General features: G+C 39.4%; 1 protein-coding gene across 4 annotated transcripts in view; it reads left to right on the plus strand.

Moving 5' to 3' along the window:
* CCDC149 (coiled-coil domain containing 149) overlaps nucleotides 1-26783 on the plus strand; it is a 53576-nt gene that overhangs the window by 12390 nt on the left and 14403 nt on the right. For 2 of the 4 annotated variants that reach the window (XM_075091751.1, XM_075091748.1), the window contains exons 4-9: nucleotides 9304-9411; nucleotides 14996-15112; nucleotides 16567-16739; nucleotides 18208-18280; nucleotides 19604-19688; nucleotides 20939-21083. In XM_075091751.1, the coding sequence (XP_074947852.1) occupies nucleotides 9304-9411; nucleotides 14996-15112; nucleotides 16567-16739; nucleotides 18208-18280; nucleotides 19604-19688; nucleotides 20939-21083 (701 nt within the window). The remainder of the gene's footprint in view (nucleotides 1-9303; nucleotides 9412-14995; nucleotides 15113-16566; nucleotides 16740-18207; nucleotides 18281-19603; nucleotides 19689-20938; nucleotides 21084-26783) is intronic. The other 2 variants (XM_075091749.1, XM_075091750.1) reach the window with 1 other exon arrangement.

The following is a 26783-nucleotide window of genomic DNA, read 5'->3' on the forward strand; positions in this document are numbered from 1 at the left end:
GCTCTTTTGGACTTCTTCCATCCCCTTTTTGCCTAAAGCCTAGTTGCCTGCTGGGAGAAGTTTGTGACCTCAGTCACTTCATAAAAACAGAGACCCTGATCCTATAATGAATTTTGTGTGACAAAAAAGTGCATGCTGTTCTCATGGTCAGAAATGAGATGAAAACAGGATGTGCTGAACAATTTGCTATCACGTTTCTTTACCGCAACTTGAGACATTGTTGAAATTGCAATCTAGAACCTTAGATGGAACAGGTGGGTTGGAATTGCTACTTTCTTCTCCTTCATCTCTTCATTATTCACCTTGATTATCAATTCCGCTTTGTGATGTCTTAAAATATCTTGTTTTCCACACCGTGCTGTCTGTCCCTGTTTTGCAACACAGAATTTTATGTATGGTATGGAAATATCATGTAACCAGGCAATTTCTATCAGCAAGCAGTTAACTCAGAACGTGTTTTTGTAAAATTGGTGTTACTTAAAAGTACCTTTTTGTGCAGTGCTCTGCAGTGTTTTCCCTCTCAAAGTTGTGTGTGCAGTGGTACATATCTCTGACATAATCCAAAGATTGTTCCAGGTGTATCACCTTCTGACAACCCACAAAAGCAGGAAACGAGAAACTGTGTTACTGAAATCTATTTTCCTGTAGTAGGTGTTTTAACATTAGTGTTGTTATCACAGCCTGTGAGCTGCCAGTGCTTTCCTGGCCTCTCTTATCAAACATTCACAATTAAATGCTGCAGTTGAAGGTAGTTTTATGCCACGTGGTGTCAGGCGTAGGGTAATTTTTGGATAAGTAATGGAGGGGTGAAATGTTTTGGGAGAATAGGAATAATGAAGAGTTGATTTTGATGTTTAAATTCATCAGAGATTGTAAGCAATAGACACTCCCCATTTTGAAAAGCGTGTTAAAATGTTGCTCTGTCTGCAGAGCATCTGTTGTGCATCCTATATAAATAGAAATTTTGCCATTCCTCAGTGGTATACATTTATATGCATTTGCTGTGATACAGAACATTTTTATGACATTGGCAAACAAGTACTGGATATCTGTTGGACAGTGTTGCCATGCTGGGAAACTTAAAGAAAAAAAAATTGATGGGATTTCTAGCGTGATTTGTACTGGCTATTATTTTCATCTACATTGCTTAAATTTTCAGTATAACTTCAGTTTGGGAGAAGCTTTGTCGTTGAAGTAACAGATCAGTGAATCCTTTGACCTTCTGTATGAAATGGAAATTCTTTTAATACAGATGAGGTCCCTTGAATAAGCAAAGGTGAAGCAGAATGCATGGTTAGGAAAATGGCTGTGCTGGGCCACAGTCCTAAACATGCTTTGCTTAATTTGATCTCAGTGAGACCACTGAGTTAGAGATGATGGGTTTGCAGTGGGGCTGTGTGTCAAGAATAAAGCTGCAATGCATATGTTCACTGGTGAGGGCTTATATTTATTTGTATTGTAAATGTATAAGGAGTCAAATTAAATGGAGCTAAATATCGCAGGATCACAGAATGGTTGAGGTGGGAAGGCAGCTCTTGAGATCAACTACTCCAATCCCCCTGCTCAAGCAGGGCCACATCGAGCAGGTTGTCCAGGACTGTGACCAGTCAGATTTTGAACATCTGCAGGGATGGAGACTCCACATCCTCTCTGGGCAACCTGTTCCAGTGTTTGACCACTCTCACAGTAAAAAAGTGTTGTTCAGGGTTTTTTTGTGTTCATCCACTTGCAGGTATCGGGGTGACTAAAGTCCTTCTTGAAGATCATGACCTGTGAATATGAAGCTTCTTTCAGTTGTGTGAAGAAGGCCTCATCTGCTTGTTCCTGATCAGGAGATCTATAGCAGATACCCCATACAAGAGCATCCATGTTAGTCTGCCCACTAATCTTGACCCAAAAGCTCTCAGCTGACTCCTGACTTGACCCAAGGCAGGGCTCCATGCATTCATGTAAAAGGCAACACCCCCTCCTCGCCTTCCCAGCTGTCCTTCCTACAGAGCTGGTATCCCTCCATCACAGCATTCCAGTCATGTGAGGTATCTCACCATTTCTGCATGATCCCAGTGAGATTGTAGCCCTGTAACTGCATACAGACTTTGAACTCTTCCCCATGCTGCATGTGTTAGAGTAGAGGCCTCTAAGGGGAGGCCCCACATGTCCAAGTGTGCTGGTTCCACAGTACAGGCTTGAAAGCTTTCCCCACAAGGCTGCTCTGCAGGCACTTCCTTCTTCACATGCTTATGCTCAAAGGGATTGCGCTTCAGCTTAGTTGTTTTGTGAGTTGCTATGTCCCTTCTCTTCCCATCATCCCAGGCTCTTGGCTTGCCTACCCTGTCCCAAACCTCCTTGCTCCCTCCTCCGTCATTTCTAGTTTAAAGCTCTCCTTTTGCGCTCAGCCAGCCTATTGGCAAAGGTACTTTTGCCTCATGCAGTCAAGTGCAGCCTCTGTCTTCCAAGCACCTCTTGAGCCTTAGAGAGGATCCCATGGTTATAGAACCCTCTCTGAGGCTCTCAATAATGAGCCTTATAACATAATGATGACATAGTCTTAGTACAGTGCCCAGCTTAATACTTACTGTTTTGCCAGGCAAAAGATCTCATCAGAGTACCTGTGTGCGCCTTTCCTGAAGGTCGTGGTCCTTAACTCTGTTATAGTTGTCTGTAGGTGTCCCAAGGTGATTCATTCAAGCCAAGACTCTGACTGCTTCAACAACCATTGACATCACAGTAGCATGCTACCCACTCACCAAGACATTGGTCAGTCAGCTTCTGACTTCTGCTAATGAGTAGGTTCATGAGCGTGGCATTTTGGGGCAAGCAGAGCATCAGAAGGAAAGGAGGTTCTAGACAGGAGTATGTTGTGACATACCACAAATGGACCCATTTTGATCCCTTTCACTTCCACTTCCAGCTTCTAGCTTAATGTACTCAGCTGTCACAATTCACTTTCGAAACAAACTTCAGGGATTACCTTATGACCGTTGTTGACATAATCAGAAAAAATTACTAGTGTTACTATAGTGTGACTATTTCTTGTTAATTAATGAATTCATGAAGTTTTGCTAGACTTGTGCTAAGGCACAAAAGCTGCATTCAGAGTCCTGTGAGATAAAATCTACAGATAAAGTACACTACAGGGTAAGCAATCATTTTGTATTTATCTCACAAGGGTGCCATGAAGATTAATGTGATTTCCTCCTCTCTTCAGAGGGTTTGAAGATGAAAAACATTATGCATGTGCCAAACTGAGACCTGTGCACTTTGCTCTGGTTTGTAGGTGCACGTGTTTGATTCCCATAGTGTAAGGTAGCAGATGGAAACCAGTGCGATCGTTTGCCCTGGCAACACATCAGAGAGCAATATTCCCATGGATTTCAAAACGTGCCTGTGTGAGAGCGTAGCCAGTGGAGAGATTTTGGTTTCTGCACACTGAAATTTACTGTTCCATTGGTAGGTGACAGTATGCGAGAGCTAGAACTTCTTAGCCACTGTAGGAGTCATGCTTTGTGAAGTGACACTGTTGTTTCTTCCACACATAAACATGAGGCTAGGAGAGATGAAATGCTGATTCGAATAGGTGTAATAGTCCCTCTTTAAAATTTGGAGCACTGTTCAGACCTAATGTGTACAACATCCTCTCCTCTGGTTGCTGTGTCTTACCTTGATGGAACAGAGAGATACTTTTCCACACCCCTGCACCTGAATACTGTTGATAAATATTCTGTTAATTAGCCACAACGCTCAAAATGTTTAAGGGATTTTGATTCTTTTTGTGCATTTTCTCAAAATTTAAGTTGTCCTTAAGATCTCAAAGCAGCTAAAGTATTTCTGGCAAAACAAACTAATGAAACAATCTTTTCTTCTATCCTAGGATACTATTCTTTGTATAAGTACAAATTAATAATTTCTCTTTGACAACGTTCATCTGCTGTCAACAAAAACTTGATGCCCATATGAAGTATGGGGGGACTGAAGTACCTTACTGAACCTTCACAATGAAGGGGCTGCCAAGTAACCTCCCATGATACTGATGGTTCATACTGATACTCAGTTGCTGCTTATGATGTACGTTAACAAGTTGCTTTGCAAAAACTGGCCTCTTAAAGGAGTCTGTAGTTGATGCTAACTTTATTTTGTCTGTCAGCCTTTGGCAAATGCTTTAGGTCCGTCTGGGTGGTGTTTGGTCCTGTACAATGCTATGCTAAGCTAATACACAGAAGACTTGTTGAAAAGGAGGGAAAAAGTATTAATTTTATATGTCTACTGCTAAAACGGCTTTTTGGTTCTATTAATCAGATCTATAAAAATTCCGATTGCTGAGTGTCTTGCTAGTATGTGAGCACAAGCGAGTCCTTCCTGTTTTGCAGAGCCTTGTCAAGTTTTGACTGGTGTGCTTCTGTGGTGGATTCCTGCTTGGTTCTCAGAGCACCACATACTCAGAGGAGGAGAGGATTTTCTTCTTCTCTTGTTTTATGTCAAGTGACTGCTTGGCAAGGATTTTATTTTTGCTGTTGTTTTTCTGTGGGGAAATATGACCCATATGAGGTGTATTTTGTTCAATATGCCCAGGACCTACAATTTCAGAAGTCTTTTCTACATGGTTTTTCAGCTTAAAGAGAAAAATACAATAATTTTGGCTTTTTATCATAAGGAAGCTAGTGCTAGGGGAGGTCGTCAGTTTTTCTACCTTAGAGTGAACAGTGGTAGTTGGTAAGCAAAGCAGGTGTTTCTGTATTAATTCAGCCATTGCAATCATACGAATGCATTGAAGGAGAAACTGCAATTAAATTTGCTATCAGTCACACCCATCAAGTGTGCTTAACGTTTCACCAAACTTTTTTTTCTATCAGCCCTGTAATTCAGTGTTCCTCTTTCTTTGAAGGTGTGGCTGAAAGGAACGTAAAAGATTGTAAACCGCAGTATAGAAATGCTTGTTTGTATTTAAAAATATTTTTAAACTGTAAAGGTATGTTGGAAGTTTCTCCCTTTTCCCCCTTGCTAAATTACTTTTTCAGGCAGTATCTAAGGGCAGAAAGTCCTTTTTTTTTGTTGTTTTTTTTTTTTTAAAGTGTCGGATAAGATTTATGTGCAAGAGAATTGAGAGCTATATTAAAGACTGTGTTACTATCCATCATTTTTTAAGTGCTGTGAAGAAAAATAATACTGTGTGTATGTGTGGCTAGATTTGCAAAATTGCTAAAGGGGCCAAATTCAAATGTAGTTCATAATGCCAGGGATGACTATTTGGATTTTTTCACTGTTTTGTTGGGTCATTGGTCAGTAGTGAGTAAAGATCTGTTGCTGTCTGACAGATATTTACTGTCTTATATTAATAAATATTTATAGGTATTTTCATCAGTAGTTTCAGATGCTCATCTGCAGCTAAAAGTAAGGCTGTCTTTCACCTTCTGTCCCAAAAAAAGTTCTTGCAAATTTTAACAAAGTCTGAGTGGAAAAGGGTGAGGTCTGTGATCCTATCCCTCTGAATCTTTCACTCTCTGCTCTGTTCTGGTTTATGGTGCTTTTTTCCCCCTATGTAACAAAGGTAGGCGCTTCCCACTTGGCACTCTCACATCAATCTTTTTCACCATTCATCCTACTTTCTGGTGGGATCATTGTCAATAGTCACACTTGCTTTTGGTCAGAGGAAAAAGGAATGTGGGGACACTTTCTTATGTCTATGAGGGTTTGGACTGTGCCCAAATCATACATGCACACTTTCCTGTGACAGATGGACATAAATATCTTGTCATGCTGCAGAGGCTCGAAGAATAGCTACCGGAAACTGAATGTACCAGAGGTGGACAGAGCTCCAGAAAGATTGTCTGATATTGGGCAGTCAGTTGAGACTTGAATGAAGCATTTAGTTATTTAGTATTACAGATAGTTGCACTGAGAGGGGATAGGAGAAACCAACAGTTTCCACTGTTGCGGGTTGTTGCACAGGCAAGATGAGGCAGCAGAAAGGTACAGACCTCTGCACCTTTCCCTCCTGTTACCCATGGCTCAGAAATCTCTCTTCATCAGTACCTCGGAGTCAGTTTTGAATAGTGTGAGTGAAGGAAGTAAAATCTCTGGCAGTTACAGAAGCCTCTTTAAGACTTCACCTAGAATCAAAAGAAGCCGTCGAAGAAATTGAATCTAGAGAAGCTGAATTTGGCTAATTTTTCAGGGAGATGTTCTGTGTTGCAGAGGTAAATGATATGAGCTTTATTGTCTGCTGAGGTAACTTATCTTAAATTTCTAAGTGAATTCTGTGTTTGTTCTATGAATATTGAAAAGAAGTTGCCAGGTGGAAAAATGAATTGCCTTCCTCCTTGTATAGATTTCTCCCCTTTCTTCAAAAAATACACGTTTACATGTTCACGAAGCCAGTCCTCCATTGTTAGTTTTATCATCTTTCAACCATATGGTATGTTTTCTTAGATATGCCACAGAAATGGTACCAAGTCCAGGTGTCGTTCAACATATCTTCTTGGCTGGCTCTATTTAAGCCCAGTAGAGCACTTCTGAAAATCAAATATTTCTCCTTTTATCCACATTTAACCAAGAGCTTTAATGAGGTCTTGCCAAAACCTTTAAAACTGGGAACAATTTAAATTACAGTTGTATGGAACCTCTAAGCCAGGGAAATGAATAATTGCTGGAGACTACTTCTGTGACATAGCTTGGTTGTTTTAGTTTAACAGAAGTATAATAGAAGCTTTGCATTAAGGAGCAAGTCTATACTTAGCTCATTGTAATGCTCTTAGCATGCTTAAATGAGGCTGTTTTATTTTGGCATCTAAAATTCTTTTTTAAAGTTTCCTCAGAAATCCCTGTCTCGAATATAAAGGTTTTTGTCACATTAAGTCATTTATATGACTGACAAATAAAATTCAGCATAGAATTGCAATCCTGGAGAAATGGTTTTAAAGGGAATAAATCTGAGCAGGAAGATTTAGTATAGGCATCGTAATGCTTTCCTGCAGTTACTGGGCGCCCGGCTTTGACTACAGACTGCTAGAATCCTGGTGTTGTGGCTGTAAACACTGATTAGTGAGACTGAGTTCTTCCCAGGTATTGAAATTACATGTGCTATTGTGGTGTTAGGAGTTGTTCAAATCCATTATAAAAAAGGACTTTATAAATAGAAGTGTTTCGGGGAAGTTTGTGCAAATCATGTTCCTTTTAACTGACTCAGTCTGGTGGTTGGATGGCCTTTATTGATAGAGTCAGCTTTCTTTAAAAAAAGAAAAAAATGCATCTGAGCAGTAGCCATAGATACTTTGGTTTAAATACAATTTCCTGCAAACATGGATTCTTTGTTTTCTTTCTTTTAAACAGCCATTAAGAAGTACCTCTCAGAACCATTGACTGAATGTGTTCTGAAGCTCCTTGATTCATTCAATGTATGAATGACTATTACACATTTGTTTAATGTGTAGGGAAAAAAAAATCATTCTACCAAAGCATACTTGAGGAACCTTCTGAATTGCTTGAATGGTTGCTGTCTTCAAAATAAAATTAGAGGCAGCTTAATTTTGGCCCTGTAATTGGCTATTTATGGTTCTTTTGCTATTACACTATTTTCCCAAATTTGCAGTCTTCAAGTATATCAGTAGTTTGAAAAAAATACTCTATTTTCTTCCAAAACTGTGGGAAACTTACATTACTTTCTTCTGAACCTTTGATCTCAGAGCACCAGAAGTGCAGAAGCTGTAGCAGTGAATCAGGCTTGCTGTTCACCAAGTAGGATGGATGTATCAGTTTCTCGAGTTACTTTTTCTGTTTAAAATTTTGAAGCTATTGCTATTTTAGACCAATTGGAGTTTGGAGCCGGCTTCTTCATATAATAGGGTACAAAAGTTCTAATGGATTATAGTTCAATAGGCTAATCCTGCAAATGGTCAGATGCATGCATAGCTATATTCACGTTAAGAGTTCTCTTAAATATAAAACAGGACATGTGGAAATAACAGTTGTTAGTGAACAAGGGGAAGGATCACAGGAGTGGCTATCAGGTGCCTTGCTGGTTTAACAGTCTATGACTTCTAGAGATACAACTCCAAAAGAATCCTATGAGATGTCACGTCGTAGTGAGAATGACTGGGTAAAAAAGCAGGACTGAACAAGAAAGAGAGAGATCAAAATAGAGAAATGGAGGAGTTGAAAAAGAAGCACAACAAGTAGGGGAACTAAAACTAAACCTAAAATACCTAGAGAAAACTAAGAACAGTCAGTTGATGCATTGGCCTCAAACCCAGGGAGTACATGTAAGGGTAGCTTAGAAATATCGACCCATGGGGCTTTACCAAAACATGCTTAGAAGATCTGAAATTTCTTCTTCCATTTTTTTTATACCCTTCAGATTTATGGCAATGTATGACACACCTAGCCGTCCACAGGCAATGTCTTATAAGGCTGCACATTAGCCACTATGATTATAACTCTTAGAAGAGATGTCATTGGTAGGCTTTTCCTTTGTGTATTCGTGAGATATTGCTGGGGGAAAAAATACAATAAATTTATCTGTAGTATTTGCTCACTTTCAGATACCATAGGTAGGAAAGGAGGAGCTTGCATTATTTTTTGATTAAGTGATCAAGTTGATGGGATTTAATTATAAAATTACAGATCAGACTGCTCACCCTGCTAACTTAGTAGGTTAGTGTAAATTATAACTTTTGACCTAGATTATTTGGGGCAGGGGTGTGTGTATGCTTGTTCTTAATCTCTTTCACTCTATTTTTCTAGAAGTCTGCATACTAGCTAACAACACAAGTCAGGTTGTGTTTGAAGTTTTGTCCTACTAGATATCCATTGTACAGCTCTGTATAGGGGCAGGGGCTCTGGCTGGCATCCTCTTTCCTGGCTAGGAATCTGTCCTAAACACTATTAGGGAATATAATTATATCATAATTATTTCTTAGCTATGCCTCTTGTCTAATTATATGCAAGTTTAAAACTACTGTTTTGGCAACTTCGTATAAATATTGTCAAAGTATTCTGCGTTTTGCTCTTCCCAGCAGCCAAGATATCAGAAGTAGCCTGGATGTTTTTCCTCTGTTTTGTTTGGGGTTTGTGTGATGTTCTGGGAGTGTGTATGCACACATCCTGTATGTATTTCCTATTGTTAAAGATAAAGGAACCCTGGTGACTTTTGTTGTTATCTCTCTAATGAAGCCTGAAGTCTGGGTACCAACAACAATAAAAGTAAATATTGTTGGCAGATAAGAAGTAAGTTTAGGGTTTCTTTCCAATCACCACTTCTACTTCCCTCCATAGGCACTAACTTTTGACTGCTAATTGCTCCTTTTCTAGGCAAATCTTGCTCAACTACTGAGTGAGGCTCAAGATCGAAATAAACATCTTGGAGACGAGATTAGAGAGCTTCAACAGAGACTGGGAGAAGTACAAGGGGACAATAAGGTATTATAAACTTTTGTTATCAGTAAATGGCATGGATTGTGTAAACTGGGCTGGAGTTTTGCATTTACTTTTTAGGAAAACAAATAAAACAATGGGTTGCAGAATTTCTCGAATACTTGGATTACAATAAATGCTCAAAACAATAGGACGAAAGAAGCTTGTATAGGATACCAGTAAGTGAAGCTTATCTTTTTTTGTGCTGCTTTTGCTCTGTTGTCGTTATTTTTCCTTGCTTTAATGATCTCATGGTCTTTCTGTCGGTCTTTCTGTCGGTCTTTCTGTCGGTCTTTCTGTCGGTCTTTCTGTCGGTCTTTCTGTCGGTCTTTCTGTCGGTCTTTCTGTCGGACTTTCTGTCGGTCTTTCTGTCGGTCTTTTAGTGGTATTTCCTCTTACAAATAAGTATGGATAAGCATTTCTTCTTCATTGTATGATAATTTTCAATTTATTTTGCAATGAAAATGCTAAATTTTAGTAGATGATAAAACCAGTGGAGGCATAATTTTTCCCTTAAGAAATATGGAGGAGGTGATCACAAATATATATAGCGAACTTTGCATTAAGCCCTCATCCTATTACCCTTACATAACTAATTTATTTTATTGCTAAATTTAGCAAGTTATATGGAACATTGCTCAAAATCTGCCATTTGGTATTAATCAAACTCCTGTTGTCTCTGTTAATTGAAATATTTAAACTCAAGCCAAATGTGTGTAACATTCACAGCTGGAGCTGTACACAAAAGTACATTCAGAGATCAGACTAGTGAGAAGTTGAATTTGAGTCGAGGTGGTTAACGAAGTAAAAAATGAAACAAATAATGAATGATAACTTCCCTCCCTCAACGACAAGTTTTAAAGTGGGATTTAAAAATGTGAATAAAAATGACGCAGATTTTAATTATTCATGTGGCTTTTTTCTTTCCATTTAAGTTGATTTTATTTTATTTATTTTATTTTAAACATAAGTATATTGTCATAATGCAGTTTTATTCATTGTTTACCACAAAGGACTTCCCTGAAGGTGTGCAGGGAGCTGGGAAGGGGTCAAGTGAAACCTGAATTTGTAGTATGCATAGCATTCAGTGTAACTTGCCCAAGTCTTCAAAGACCAGCTTCCCCAGTGTTTCTTTTCATCTGCATGTTATTGTGTGGGCTGTATTACAGTGTGGAAGGCAGTGCCTTGCAGTTCTCCAGTACTAAAGTTATGCCATACATAGAGCCATTCCCAAGCCAGTCCTGAAGGCATAACCAAGGGTACAAACAGAACACAAAGGTAGTACAACTACAACATATTTAAATATCAAGGTTATGTGCCTATTCTAATTCCTTATAACAATATGATCTTGGTATCGCAGAGCTGCCTACTTTGTGCTTGAACTGCCTTTGTGTAGATTTGCCTTTGTGGGTTAACTTGATGTTAGCTGGTCATCTTTGTGACATCTGTATTCTCAGCATGAATTTGTATTCACGACCCTCATAGAAATGGAAGAATACAAAAAGAGTTATTCTGCCCACTGTGCCCCTCTCCAAAAGGTGCAAAATAGCGCATTGCTAAATAAAGAGGGGGAGGGAGGAACTGCATCAGACAGGGATTAATTTAGACTAGGATTTTCATTTTTGGAATACATTCTTCACTTTCCTAGTAAATGAGAAATAGAGCTTTTTTTAGAGTCAGGTTGCTGTTTTTTGAAGTGCGTAAAAAAGCATTGCCATCTCTCTGAGGGATCTAACACTCTCCTCCCGTGTCAGATTTTGCTCCCTTCTAGCTTTGGTGATAAAATTCTAGGCTTGTTCCTGAAGCTGTTCTGTTCTGCTCATCATTTCTCCTGTACCAGCAGCTGGGTTACTTCAGGCACTGGAGTCCAGATAATGCATGGTATATACAAAAACAAAGAACTATAATAATTTGCTAGTTCTTACATTTTTTCCCCTGCATTCTTCTCTATGCTTTATCCGAAGTGAGGGAGGGCATCCTGCCCAGCTGGTCTACGTCAACGTTACTTCTGGCAAGAGATGAACAAACAGCTGCTTTTGCAGCAAGTGAAGCTGCTTATGGATGAACAATTCTGCCTCTGTCTGAGCAGGGGTGACTCATACAGGCTTTGTCACTGAGTGGCAAGAGCTTTGTAGGACTGAAAAAGAAAAAAAACTCTTTAAATATCACACATTAGCTCTATTGATAAAGAACTGTTTTGATAGCATGACTTGTTTTTCACTGCTTTTATGTTTGCTACGAGCAGGATACAGTGACTTGGATTAGTAAGACCTTAAACTGGTGACATTTTACTTGTTGAAATCATGTTAAGTACATCATCAGTTAGGCAATAACAAATTACTTGCGTTTGGTTTAACTGGACTAATTTTTTCCTTTTATTTCAGCTAGAATTCTGTGGGCACAAATAATACAACTTCTTGAGGCAGTCTCTCAAAGGCTATGTTGCTGCAATTTCAGAAATAGAGCAATAGTTAGACTGCAGTGCTGCAGCAACAGATATCTAAGACTATTTTTATGATTGATCGCAATCTCTTACCAGCTCTGACACATGAAAACGATTCTGTGATAGTTATTTGTACATGTTTTTCCTTCCTAACATTCTGGCAGCAATGCTCAGAGAACAATTACTGAAACTTAGGTGAGGATAGTTAGGAAATATAATTCTCTCTTGTAAAAGGGTGAAAATGGAAAGTATATGAGAAACTGGAGGCTTCTGGAAGACTAGATGACTCAGTTGCCTCCACTTGAATTCCTACCCACGCAAAAAAATGGTTGTGTAAGCTGTCGAGGGCAGTGCTAAGTGAGAGGAAGATGCATGGGAAACAATTGCAGCAGTATTACTGACAGCTCCTTATTATAAGGCAGCCAATCAATCATGCAGCAACAGTGCAAAATGTTAAATGTTGTGCCTGTGTTTTGGCAGAACTGGGGCTTAAGGTAGCAAATTTGCATAGTTCTGGTCCTCTTCTTGAGATTTTGTAGGCAACATGGTGAAGACAATTGCTGTCAGTGACTGTGGCTAAACATGATGGTTTCTTCCTTCCATGAAGATTTTACCGGTTGTGCTTGTTTCCCTTTTCGTTCTGCATGTTTTATCGTTAATCAGGAATGTACAACTTTGGCGCAGGCATTGTCTGCGCAGTGCTACCCTGCACAGCAGCTATTGCAGTGAAACCTGTTTGGGGCATTGTGGGGCTGCTACAGAGCTGCTACTTCATAAATAATTACTTTAGCTGACACTGATCAAGAAAAAAGCTGTGATATTACAGTAATAAAGACTAGTGGCTTGCAGCACTGCATTGTTCTGGTTAACAATCTATGGGTTCCTGACAAACAGGAGCTATCTCTGCTAAGGTGCCATTAATTTAAATCCACTCTGCTGTGGGTGCTGTTCACGGCATCCTGAGGGGTAGCGTTAACCTATTCTCTAGCTGCCAAATGAAGTTGAGCGGTCCTTTCCTCAGTGTTTTCTGAATTACAGAAATAAAAATACAGCAGCCGGAGGGCAGATGTATAAAGTTTATAACAAAATACTAATATATGAAATAAAGCCTTAAACCTCTGGCATAACGCTTAGTGTCTCTTTGGGTCACAGCATTTTTAGGGAAGAATTTTATAGCAGGTGGTGGTGCCTCATGAGACATTCATGATGTAGAATTAAAGGACTTGGCCTGTTCTGCCCTGTCAACTCTCTGACTGGCCAACTGTCTGGAGGAAGCACTCTGTCATATTATGGACTGGTATTTTACTTTATTTTATGTATGTTTGTAACGCTGCTTTTAGTGGCTGAATTTGTATTTCTGAAGCATTCTTTTTGTAAGACTTCATCCACATTTCTTTTTGTCTCAAAATTAGTAGTAAATAAAGAGTTCTCTTCTATTGGCAGACTGTTTGACCTTGCACATAATAATTCCTTGCAGTTATAATTGCATCTTATGCCTCACGCCCTCCCTGGCTGGAGGAGGATTGGTCACAGTGCATGAGTCACAGCTCTGATCCAGTTCCCAGCCTGGTGCCGAGCGTTACGCAGAAGTTTTGCTCTGCTGCAGGCATTGGAGGCATTGGTAAAGCAAGATTCCTCTTTCCATTTCCAGTTTCTCTGAACAAGATTGAGTCCTCAAAATGTTATTAGATTTGTTTATTACTGCCTTTCTCGCTAGCAAGAGATTCCTGAAATTAAATTAATCTAACTGAATTAAATAGTGTTACCATACCTTTTGTTCATCAGCCTTTTAGCATTTTAAAAAACCAGTCCCATAGCTATGAAGCCATTCCAGGATTTGCTACTTGCCTTTTTGACTTATTTGTCTTGATAAAGGAATTAATAGGAATTATATCTCCTAGGATCCATTCAGCCTTACTAACTGTGCAGTGGTTTGTACTTTCCCTGTGGGGATGGGGAAATGTAGTTTGCCAAAACCAGTTACTTTTGGGGGCACAGCTTCCCCTGTACGAGCGAACTGCTTATCAGAACAAGTTGTACTAGCTTCACTGACTTGCACTGAACTGGAGCTGAAATAAGTGGAGAGGATGATTTTGATAGTCTGTCTTGCATCAGCAGGATTTTAATTGGCACATTGCAGCTATGGTGACTGGCATCCCATAAATACCTAAGATAGATTTTAATGTACAATCTTCTACTTCAGAAGATTGATTTCCCCCCCCCAATTCTGCAATATAATGATGTACATTAATTCCTTGGTGCAGTCAAAGATACGGGGAAAGTCAGGCTGGTTATTGTGGTGGGTTTCTCTAGTCTCTGGAGGTCCTACAAATGAGGCCATGGGGAGGCAACACTTTTGCCTAGTTATACTCAGTATAAACAACTCTAAATGCTGAATGCCTTATGGACTGCTACTTTAATACTCCATGATTCTTGAAAGGTAGTTGCTTTTTGCTTTGGATTTTGAATATAACTGTGTATTAATTCAAGGCAGACTGCCTTCAGCTGTCACAAAGTTCGTGGGTTCATTAGCTGTTAGAGCATTTTGGCCAAGTCTGTGGTGGGCCTGTTTTTTTGTTTTTTAACATGAATTAACTTTTTTGAGTAGGTGAAAAAAATAATGCACAAGCAAATGTATTAGCAGCTGTTAATGCAAATTCTGCACTGATGTAGCGCAGTGGGATTTTAAGTGGTATCAGTAAAATTAAGCTGGGCAAGCCACATTGTGCCTTTTTATTCTTAACTAGGAAGAGTTCTCTGCTGCAGAGAATTTTAAGATTTACATATGAAAATGGCTTTCTGAGAATTCTCTAGTTTTAGTCTGACCAAAATTAGTTCCTGTCACTCCTAAACAACATTGACCACGTGCCTGTGTTTACTTGGTCTTTCATCATCTGTATACTCTGAGGACTATTGTTGCAAGGTCTAATTCAGCTCCTGTTGATGCTTTGAGTGTTCAACTGGAATTTTTCACTGAGAACAGGATTGAGCCCTCAGATCAGAAAATTCCCTCTGGTTTAGTAATACCAGCTGTGTGTGGCCTGGAAGAGATGAAATCTATGACAGATTTACTTTCTCTAATGCAGATATACTCTGATGCTACAGCCTGTGTTCTCTTGCTTACCAAATCTGTTTTTGTAATCGCAGCTCCTTCGAATGACAATAGCAAAGCAAAGACTTGGAGATGATGAAGTTGGGGCTCGCCACTTTGCAGCACATGAACGGGAGGACCTTGTTCAACAGTTGGAGAAGGCTCGAGAACAAGTAATAACTAAACAGGCATATACTGTCATGTTTTACAGAGCTAGTGCAAGTAATTGGCTGCTTCCATTGTGTTTGGAGGGCTGGTAGCTGATTAACATTGCAAATAGCAGTGAAGGTGTTGGGATTTTTACAGAAATAGTTCTTATTGAGCTCTAACTTCAACACGCATACGTGGTTAGAGTGAGTTTCCTAATCTCAGGAATTCATTTTCTAGATTATTGATTCTTCTCTTTTTATAATGTGCAAAGGCAGTTCGTGACAATTGAATATTGTCAATGAATGTGAAAGAAAGACTCCTTAGTGAAAGCTGTTATAAGTATTCAATACAATATGTGGTAGCTGATGCACCTCCTAAAGATATTCTCTGAATCAAATTTTCTGTAGAAGTGCTGTTAGTCTCCTGTTCCTCCTGCCTCTTAGCTACTCTTCTGAAAAATTCTTGCATCAGACCTCTTTTCCCTACCCCAAGTCTGTATTAATACTATGTATGATGAAGCATCCAATTCATCAGACTCTTTCCCTAATACCAACACATAGCTTTCTGGACAATTTTGGGGGTTTGTGTTCTCTGTTGTTCCCGTGCTCATTCCTGCCGATGTTGGTTCCACCCTGAGTGAGCCGTTCTGTGAGCCAGGAAGAGGTGTGTACACTCAAGTACAGCGCTACTTTAGCTTACCAGAAGGACTGTTGACTGCACTTGGTCTTCTTCCAGTGTGATTCTCTCTGGTATCTCTGTTCCCAAGCTTGCACTCTCTCTGTTCATAATGTGACCTCTTTTCACATGTCTTCTGTTGTCCTTCCTGGCTTATCAGTGTTTTCTGAGGTGCTAGTGGAGACTTCTCAACTCAGTGCAGACTTTTTTTCACGGTCTCCATTTCCTCTCCTTGGAAGTTTGAAGCTCTTTGTCCTTCAGTATCTTTCATACTGGAGTCCTTCACCCTTTTGCTTAATAGCAACGCTTACCCTGTAAACTCCATGTTGACTTATTTTGTAGTTTTCTCAGTTCTTCTTCCTATTCTGTGGAACTTCATTGCTGAAAGTCCTGTAATTAGTATAAATTTCCCCTTACAGACTTTTTCTTTATCCTCCAAATTTGCCAAATTCATATTCAGTTGAGTTAATTCCTGGAGTCGTAGAAATTATATCATGAAAACAGCTTAATATGTTTGTAGCAAAATTATAGTATGGATTGAGGTTTCTTTTGCTGTTACATTTTAGTTGTTTTCTAGAAATCTTGTAACTTTAGCAGTTAGACTTGTTTTACTTACCTTTAAATTAATGAAATCATACCAAAATAGAGTAAAAGTACCGGTGGTTATGAGCTTTGGAAAGACTTGACTGTCCAAAATCAATCCTGTTCAGACATGCAGTGCTTGTTGCTGTTTTCAGTTTGGGCACTATGTCATCTTTTGTTTAAACTTCAGAATAGTCATACAGCTCTCCTTTCTTCTCAGATCGAGACTCTGAGATATGATCTTCAGGCTGCGCTGGATGAGTTACAGGATGTGAAAGAGGAACGCTCTTTTTACCAAGACAAGTCTGACAGACTAAACCAAGAACTTAATCATGTCTTAGGAGGGCATGAAAATCGTATCATTGACATAGATGCTCTCTGCATGGAGAACAGGTGAGTGCATTGCAAACCTTAGTGCTTCCCTAGAACAAGCTTTAACAGGGGCATCAGGAAGTCAGTCACAACAAAACTTTAAAGAAAATATATCCAAGATTAAAAGTTAATAGATTTTGGTAATTTTTTGGTCTGTTTTGTTTGCACTGTAGCTAACCATCAAATAATATTGACTGTTAGGCTGCAGGAAATTGCCAATGTTTTATTTGGCTACAGAGATGTTAGTGATATTCCCAAATAGAGCTAAACAAGTTAAAAGGAAAGAAGTGCGGACCTTTTTTCCCCATCACTGTATGACACCAAAAGCAAGAATATTAAAAATCAGTGTCTTCAGAGACTCATAGTGAGCTGTAATGGGCTAATCTTGGACTGGAAACAGGAACTTTGAGTACCCTGAGTTAACAGTTTTGGACATAATTCTCACCACAGGGAGAGGTTGTCAACATGGAGTGATTTGCCAACAAAAGTTGCTGGTGAAATCACCCATGTGGATACTCTTGCCACTTCCTTGGGAGAAGAATGTGTTTTATGGTCTCTGCTAAGGATGACAGAGAGGAGTCACTGACAGAGCCATAGCAGGTACTTCCCTTAATATCAACAATTACCTTAAAGAGAAATAAATCTTGTAAGACACTTTCCATTTACAGAGACTTATGCTTCAGGTAGGGATGTGTAATATCAAAGGCATTACTTCCTCCCAGCAACTCCACATTTTTTTTGGTTTGTGTGGCCTACAGAGTTCTGTGTCAATTTAAGCCCCCTGCTCCACTGACAGTGTTATGTTGTTTTTTCTCTAAAATAGTTAAATTGTCACAAACCCTAACATAGCTGCAGTTGCACAACATGAAAGAGGATATTTTATAAACCCTTTATACATGAAAAAGATATTTTCCTATCTGGAAATAGCCATCTACTCCAAGTGCATAAACTCTCTTAGGAAGAACTGTACTGTTTCAGTAAACTGTAGACCATTTTTCAACTCTACTGTTAAATTTTCTACTTTGTGATTGCTAATGAGAAGTGCCATGTAAGTGATGGATACGGCAATGCAGAAGTTCCACATAATTGGGTCTTGTGTTGATACGTATACAAATCTTCATGTGTCCATCTCACAGACCTTCAACTACAGAGGACACGAGTAAATGCTTCCTGACTATTCCCTCTAGACATAAATATATCCTTTTAGCTTCCCTCCCCAAAAACCTGAGGACCGATATAAAACAGTTGTGCAGCATGCTTGACAAATCTAACAGAAGGGCACCCTCCTTTTCTGATGCAATTTGTTTCTCTACTTAAAGTTTTATGGGGTCAAGAGCAGTAAGATTTTGTTATTTTATACCTCACAAAACTGCAGAGGGAAAAGAACTCTTGGTAGTTCAAAGAGAGGACATGCCAAATAGTAGAGGAGCGCTTGAGGCAGTACTTGAAGGTAACATGAAGTAAAGGATTGATGACATTTCTTTTTCAGGTATCTCCAAGAGAGATTAAAACAACTTCAAGAGGAAGTCAACCTTCTTAAGTCTACTATTACTAAATATAAGGTAAGATCCTCTCAGTGTATCATGTAAACTGTGCTTCCTTGTTTATGGAGGTTATTGTTCATTCTCACATTCATATGCATTTAAAGAACAAAATTGTGTCTTCAAAGGAAAATCCACCATTAACATTCTGCCAGTATTGGTATGTATACATATTACATGCTCAGTCTTCCTTGTAGGCTTCTTAGCTGATGTAGTACAAAGGGATGCTCATTAAGAGTATTTTAAAAATGAATTAAATACCTTTTTTTAAAGTTCTGTGGTGGAACCCTCCTCCTGCTGGGGAGGGTGATCAGCCTTCCAGCCTGCTCACAGGTGAAAGTAGCAGGTCACGCAGTGTATAGTGAATGATGGCAGCTGTGTTGCTGTCACAAGCAGGTCTTGTCTCCCGGTTCCCTAATGGCTGCACTATTTCTTCTTGTGTCTTAATGATTGCTAAGTCTTTATTGGTCATCCATTCCTGGCTTAAGATATATGCTGTTTTGCATGAAACCTTCAGGACTGAATCCTGAGGGCAAAATATTCTCGCTCTTCCCTGAAGTCAAGCACTCTGTTTTCTTCTGTGAGTGATTTTGGGGTGTGGGAGGGGAGGCTGCTTGTCAGAGCATGAGAGGGTTGTCTTCGGACTGTCGATAGGACTTCTTAACCATTTAGGTCACTATGAAGCAGTCACAGCACTTACTGCTTTTTGCGCGTGAGCAAAACTCAAAGTGCCAAGTTTGTTTCAGTGTATGTTCACACTTATGACTTGGGTCTCTTGGAGTGTGAGTTTGTTCGGGAGAACTGAGCATCTTGGTAGTCTGGTGGGTTTCACAGAACTGTAACTGTTTTGGAAGAGCTGGACTTCTGTAGCAGGATCATTCTGCTGCAAATTCCTGAAAGTATTTTCTACTAAAAGGGCTTTTGAAAACTCTGATAGAGGAGTTTGAGCTTTCCCTTTGAAGCCTCTCTGAAGAAACGGTGGGGAAAGTCTGATTTTGTGCCCAACTGATATGCTTTACAGGATACTGCAGTATCTTCACTGGCACTCAGCAGATTATTAAAAAATAGGCAAGTCTTAAAAAGGCATTGGGGAGAGTGGGTGGGAGAGACTACAATAAAGTGATTGCAGTGGGACAGAATGAGTCTTCGTAACATTGCAAAGGTTTTTTAGGCTGGAGAATAGTACTCCAGGAGAGTCACGCTCCCATAGGTTATGATGGGTGTAAGCTCCAGGCCCTGCAGAGTTGTTCTGAGACCAAAATCCAAAGTTCCAGATTCTTTACTCCTAATGAAAGGGTTTGTTAGCTACTGTTCTTCTAAATAAGATATTTATTGTTTCCTTAGAATGCACTAGAGAGAAGAAAAAATTCAAAGACTCATAGTAGATCCAGTAGCAGTGCTTTGACTGGAGTCCTGTCTGCAAAACAAGGTATTACATAAACGTAGCATGGTGTTTGTGTATCTCATTGAATTCCTTCCATCTTACCTCTTGATTTCAGTAACCCTTTCCTCACCAACCAAACCAAAATCTTTCTTCTCTTTCCTGTTTATTCTCATGTGCTAATTTTTGTCCTTTTCTCAGTTGACTTGACAACATAAAATTTGCCTTTTGAGTACTGCTACTCCTTTTGTTACTCTTTTGCCATTTATTCTCTCTCCCCTGTGAGTTTTACCAATTTTTTTTAATCTCTAAACTCCTCTGCAACTCTGACCCTGACAAATCACTTCTTTATTCATCTCTTTGCTCTGCTAACAATGGCAATCACAATTCATATTCCAATGAAAAATAGACTGGGTGGTAGAGGAGGGGCCCTAAGTCAGGTTTTCTGCTCATGTTCTTGGAAGCTTTTACATTTGTATGTTTTGTAAGAAATCCTTCTGTCCCATGTTTCTTTGTGGGATTGCAAAATGGAGTAATCTGTTTTCCCCCCTCAAAGAAAATATCCAGAATGTGAAAGAAAGGAGAAGAGAAAGTTAGGAGTTTGTATATTCACACACATACACACATGCGAGATCAGTAGTATTTGTCATGGTAGGTTGAAACTTGCTTTTCTGTTTTTGATGTCTCTTCTGTCCTCTTCTCCATGTACTTGCATGCAGGCATGCATACATACATACATATATATATAAAAAGAGGCAGAGCCAGGTGGTAGTTACAGAAGTTAATGATACTAGTGAACTTCCTGATGTGGTTGAGAGGTAAAGGCTCTAAGCTGCAGAGGAAGGGTTCATGGGTAACTGTATTTTCACATCAGCCTTAAGTAACCTGAAGGATATAATAATTCGAAAAAGTAAAAGAAAAGCTTCCTTGTGGGCTTATGTTTTAATGTAAGTTGGAGAGAAATGACTGATTTTTACCAATCTGTAGGCCTGTAGAAGAATGAGTTTGGTTTCTTCTGAACAAAAATAATTTTCCAAAAGCAGAACAGGGTTAATATAAGTTGTGTCTACATATACTTGTTCTGGCAATTGCTGTGGAATGACCATCAGCTTAGAAAGCCACCATCTTTATGCCGGCTAGATATTATATTTCTGGTCTTCTGGCTTTGTTTGTTAGTTGAAGGGAAAAAATATGTATTCATTTAAGTAGTAAGAGTAGTTCTTTAATATTAAGTAAATGTTTGTGTCACGCCTCTGTGCATCAGAAGCCAAAACTCATTTATGTTTTTAATATTATAGTCCAAGAGCTGTTGTCGGAGGATCACGGATGTAGCCTACCAGCCACACCACAGTCCATTTCAGATCTCAAATCACTGGCCACTGCATTGCTGGAAACTATCCATGAAAAAAACATGGTCATACAACACCAAAGGCAAACCAACAAGTAGGTGACATGACTTCTAAGTAAAATAGAACTTACCAAGCTATGGAAAAGTCATAGTTTTGTGCGAGTTTCAGGGAAATGGGAAGGAAGGTCCATTTTTACAGAAGTTTCATTGTTATTGTTAACTGGTGGGTTCTTTAGTTTTTCAGATCAGGTATGTGTTTAGTGAAAAATTACATTTTCACAGTAAAGTCTGGGGCTGACAGAGGTCTGTGTGCCTCTGCTAGGCAAGGATTAGTTTGCTGCTCAGGTTTAAAACAAACCGTAATCACACGGGAGACTTCTAGCAGGTAGTTTGTAGGGAGGCTAAAGAAAAGCTGCTAGGAGGAAGACACCCTTGAACTGGAGGAGAAGATCTGTGATAATTGGTTGTTAATGTAGGAATTTTCTAATGAACACTGGTGGGAATAGTAAATGTTACACCTAGGAAAGGGTCTGAAAGGGTTTAGTGTTAACATTTGGCCCAGGCTAGCGGCCTAGGTGTCATACAAATGATAGCTGTTGCCCCCATAGTTACCTTGTCAAAAGTTGTAGGAGATAAACACAGTTGGATTGCTACTATATGATTTTTTAAAAAATCTGAACTGAACTTTCAAGGAGAATTTGTTTACTCTTAGCTATTCTATTCATCAGTAATTCTTTGTGTCTTGCACAGCTCCTATCATGGCAGAATATAATAATTTTTGACACATTTTCTGACATTCTGATATTATTGTCCTTATACAGCGTATGAAAATCAGAGCTAGGAAGTGTTCCTTGATTCTGTGCTCAGTTCCCGCCCCCCTCCCTTTTTTTTTTTTTTTTTAAAATCATTGAGTCACTACTGGTAATCAGAGGTTATTCAGGCTTCTCAAAAGCACATCAGGACCAGATGCCAGAAACAGGCAGACATCTTTCATGAAAGGAAGGAATAGTACTGGAGTAAACTGTATTGCACTAGAATAGATGATTCATTTTGAAAATTGATAACTCTGATACTAGGCAGACTCCATTGCATAATTCTTAGTGATGTGGCAACAGAAGTGGAAGAGCAGTTTATAGCCACTCTTAATACTCTTGAGAAAGCAAATGCCTAATCAGCTAAAGGGAGACTAAAGCAGTGAAAATGTAGCCCAGATCTAACTGATGGCAGCTCAGTCAATTTGTGTCTGTAAGTGTGTCATATAATGCAAGAGGAGTTCCTGCACTGAGCAGTGCTAATGAAGGACTAACACCTGCTTGCTCCCTTCTTACTGCTAATGTAACATCAGAAGGAAAAAATCCAGAGAGTAACTTTGGTTATACTTGGAATAACAAATCTTTGCCTTTTATGTCCTGACATGGTATTGTTACCTGGTGTTTGCATACTCTTGCTTATAACCATAGCAAACTTCTTTCTTAATTCTGTATCTTTTTGATCATATGCAATCTCTTGCATCTCTCAAACATATTGTTGCGATGATGGTTTTACTTTCTGATACCACTGTCTCTGCTTTCAGCTCTTCAGTATGGGTTTTCTTGAGATAAGCCTTCACAAGGAGATAAGATTCTTTTATCTGCATGCCTAACGGGTCATATATAGCCATGGGAGTAGAGATTGGATGTGTGCATGAACAAATATTCTGTGCCCAGTACAAGACCAGATCTTGGAGGGAGGTGACAGTCCATATCTCTCCTTGGTCAGGAGTGTGTGCTCAGAGCTGTAGTGTTGTGTTAGTTCAGGATGCTTCAGGGGCAAAAAAAAATAAAGACAAATCCTGGGCAAGTTGACTGAAGAGCCTCAGCAACACTCCTGTGTGGTATGCTCATTCTTTTTGTCACCTTTGGCCTTAGTCGGATTAAAGAAACTTTTAAGGAGCTAGGAGTAATGGGAACTACTTCAAGTGGAAACACCTAAGACCCAGAAGGGTTAAAGGGTAAGAGGGAAATGCCAGTAGGACATCAGGGAAACACATCCTTTATTTGAGGTGCATTAGCTGGTTGTTGGGGCACTTCTTTGCCATGTAAAAAGTTACAAGTAGAGACTGGTGACTTCTGAAAATGGGGAAGAAACTGCCCACCTATTGGAGAAGGTTAGAGATGAGAGTGAGGTCAGTGCACAAGTAAAATGGACAGGTCCATAAACTGGTACTAGTAGAAGATGCATTCTTTTGTTGAAGACTTTTTCCATTCAAAGTAAGGGTTGAGAAGGATGTGGGGCTAAAGAAAATTGTAATGACAAAAGGTTTTACACAAGTCAGAAAGTAGAAGTCTTCTCCTTCGCCTGTCTGTCCTGTTTGTCTGGGTTTCCCTGCTGAAAGAGCATGTTTGGAGGACACAGTTACGCCTTCAGATTGCTGTGTGAGGAAGGTGAGATTCTATTGGGTAAAGAACATGAGATTTTGGGCTGGTTATTTCATTCAGGGAAGAAGTTCTGCTTTTGATATTTGATAGATGATTTACCTATTAGTGACGCTATTATCCATAGATTAGACTTTTCAGACCATATGAACGTATTTTCCTCCAAACAGGTAACCTACTCTAAAGTCAAAACCTCTTTTGTTGCTTGCATTTAAAAACATCCATTGTCACTTGCTCTTGGAACAGACACGCTATTGTTATTGCTGCTTTTCTAAATATGTGGCACGATAAAAGGAGCGGTGGGAGTATGTGCGTAGGAACAAGTGGGCTAAATCCAGCCCTTAATTTTTTAGCCCCACTTTTAAGGAAAAAAGAAATTGTTTGGGAAGAAAAACAGGTCATTTTCCACAGGTGATTGGTAGCTACTCCTGCTAAGTTTAAGTAACGTCCTGTGTTTTTTCTGACAAGCACATTAGCTTAATTTGAAAAGGCAGTTGTAAATGAATTCTGTATGCAGTAGTCTGTTGCAAGATTAAATAGTTACATAAATGCAAAAACAAAGAGTCCTAACCCTGCCTAGCAAGCAGACAAAAATCTTCTTTTCTTCTACCAGCAATAAACCGTTTCTTAGATGTTCTTTTTAGTGCCATTTGTTCCTGAAATTACCAGCACCCGTGCAAGCCAGATCAGTGTAGAAGCTGCTCTGCTGCTTAGACATGTTGCACGAATTTTAACATTTCTAACTTGGGCAAGCTCGGTCATGACCACAATTACAAAATGGATTGTGTCAGTCTGTAACTGAGTAATGTTTCTGTGTGATGTATAGAACTAGATACGTGACCGTGACAGATCCTATTTACAGACATTTAGGTGATTGTATCTGTATGAGGGTATATGCCTTCTGTAGCAAGATCTAAATTGAAAGTGAGGTGAACAGAGCTCAGGTGCTGTAAATTACCACAGCTCCCTTCAGATTACGGCCATCTATGTTGGGCAGATTGGAAAGCTAGAAAGGAGCTTCTAAATTCAGGTGGGAGCATGGCTGCTGTTCAATGAACAACAGACTTCTGTAAAACCTTGTCCTGGAGGGAGGTTTAGACTAACTCCCTTATTGCATTAGACACATGACCAGAGGACAATAGAAATAACTATTGGCACCTTTGTCCATGATGTGATCCTTCTGTTTTAGTCGAAGGATCTGGTCCACTATGGCGAGAGATTTAAAAAAAATAGATTAGGGAATTTGATGCTACCAACCCATGCAGCACCTTTAAAAATACCTACCGTTCCAGGCTACCACAGCTCAGTCTTCCTACAGCACATACAAAGGTGGCGAATTATCTGGAGGTCACGGGAAAGGAAGGAATGGGATAAACCACACTCTGTTTAGGATTGCTTACACATTTATTTTTTAAAAAAATGTTTCTATAAGAACTCGCGTCTTTACTAGGGTTCATTTCTCCCATACTTGTCTTCAGATAATGTGGTTTGGAGCAAACTAGAAGAATCATACTCATCACTGAATGTATTTTTCTCTCTTCCTGAATGAAAGGAGCAGGGTTAAGTATTGTCCTTTCTTTTTGCCAACCATTGTTCAGAGCTGCAGTATGATCCTTCTACGTGAGAATCTGCAAGAGGTTAAAAAATAGCTTAGCACCTCTTCCAAGGATCCAGTAGGAATTATCAGGATATATTTGCTCCAGAATCTTAAGAAATAGTGTGGTACAGCTGATAAATTAATTATAAAATTTAAGAAAAGCAAGACAAAAGTGACTTCGCTGTTGTTGTCTGAATAAAAAGAGCAGTAGCAATAACTGAACTTGATGCAGAGGGCTGAGTTTCCTTCTGTGATACAGCAAGCCAACAGGGAGGGCAGTATCTTTCCCCCCTTTTCTGCCCTGGAACTACTGGTGAGCTACTTCTGAAAATAATAAGGATTTTTTCTTTTTCTGGCAGAAGTGCTAAACTGGTGACCCATTTGTGGTGGCAACCATTAACCACATCAATTTTGTTTTGTTGGCTCCCTGCCTGAGCTAACACAACGTGGAAATAGTCTTGCATCATGTCTGCTGTTCCCAGGAGAACTACGCATCCTTCAGCTGACCTTTGGTGGGGCCTTAGACAGGGAGGTGGGAGTGGGCTCCCAGTGCACAAGGCAGAGCTTCTTGTAAGTCACCCTGTGCCTTTCTCCGTCACCCATTGCTTTGTACTGCAGAGCGCAGTTGCTGGATGTCAGGCCATACACTGGGATATGAAAATAGAGTTATTAAGGCTGAGTCTCTCATACCAGATGGAAGCATTCTGAAAGCAAAATCTAGGCTTGAACAATTTTGATTGTAATTGGAGAAGACAGTAATAGATCCATCATAACCTTGGTAACCTATTTGATTACTGAGTTTCAATGGGGAAATAAACATAACTGCTCCCAAATGTCCTCTCTCCTCTGCTTGTAAATGTGATGAACCGTTTGCTTTTTAGTTGCTTTACACCCCTGTACCTCTCAGTGCTTTCTTTGATATTTATTGTAAGCTTTCTCTTTCTCTTTTACATTCTCCCTCTCATCTCGATATTTTTGTAATCTTTAAAATACTTGCAGGCTTTTATTTTGTCATTGCAGAGCCCTCACAGTAGAGATTTCAAAAATACTTAGTCCTTGTTAATCAATTTTTCTAGCCTCTTTGATATTTGCTGGGTTTGCTACTCTTCACATCCTTCCCAGATTCTGCCATCTTGTCAGTAATGACATTCCCAGTATGCTCAAACGTCTGCAGCATAAAACCCTCGGTAGAGAGCACGCAGTGCAGTATTACAGAGCACTGGTGAGCATGGGAAGATACTGTTGCCTTGCAGTGTTGTGATATGCTGCTTCTCAGCATTCAGTTCAAATTTAACTGACTTATCCTGTTGCTGTAATTTGATGAGTAAAACTTGCTGTCCATTATCTCTGCTGTCATGTTTACAATAGCTGCCTCATCTAGGTTTCTCACTCTATTGAGTATTGTTTGGGATTTATTTAAAGACTTTTTAACTCTAGGAGTCTTGCTGTGTCTGTGAGAGAAACACTTTCAAAAATTCATTGGAAAAAAGAGCTCTCTGCAAGAGAAATGAAATCTCTCATTTGATCTCGGGAGAGAATTAAGACTAAGAGTTAAATCCTGCAGGAGAGTTAACTGCAAATAGTATTTGTGTAGGAATCAGATACAAAAGAAGGAATGACCCAAGAAATGCAGTGAAGACTGAGAGTGGGTGATAAAGGCACTAAAGAACTTGAAGCTTTTTAGTAAAGTAGAAAACAGAGTTCAGCACTGAAAGAAAAGATGTAGTAGGAAAGATATTCCTTGCCATTTTAAGCAATCTTAGTGATAGAGAAACTTTTGTGAA

The sequence above is a fragment of the Phalacrocorax aristotelis genome, chromosome 4 (genome assembly GCF_949628215.1).
Source record: "Phalacrocorax aristotelis chromosome 4, bGulAri2.1, whole genome shotgun sequence".
Taxonomy (NCBI): Eukaryota; Metazoa; Chordata; class Aves; order Suliformes; family Phalacrocoracidae; genus Phalacrocorax; species Phalacrocorax aristotelis.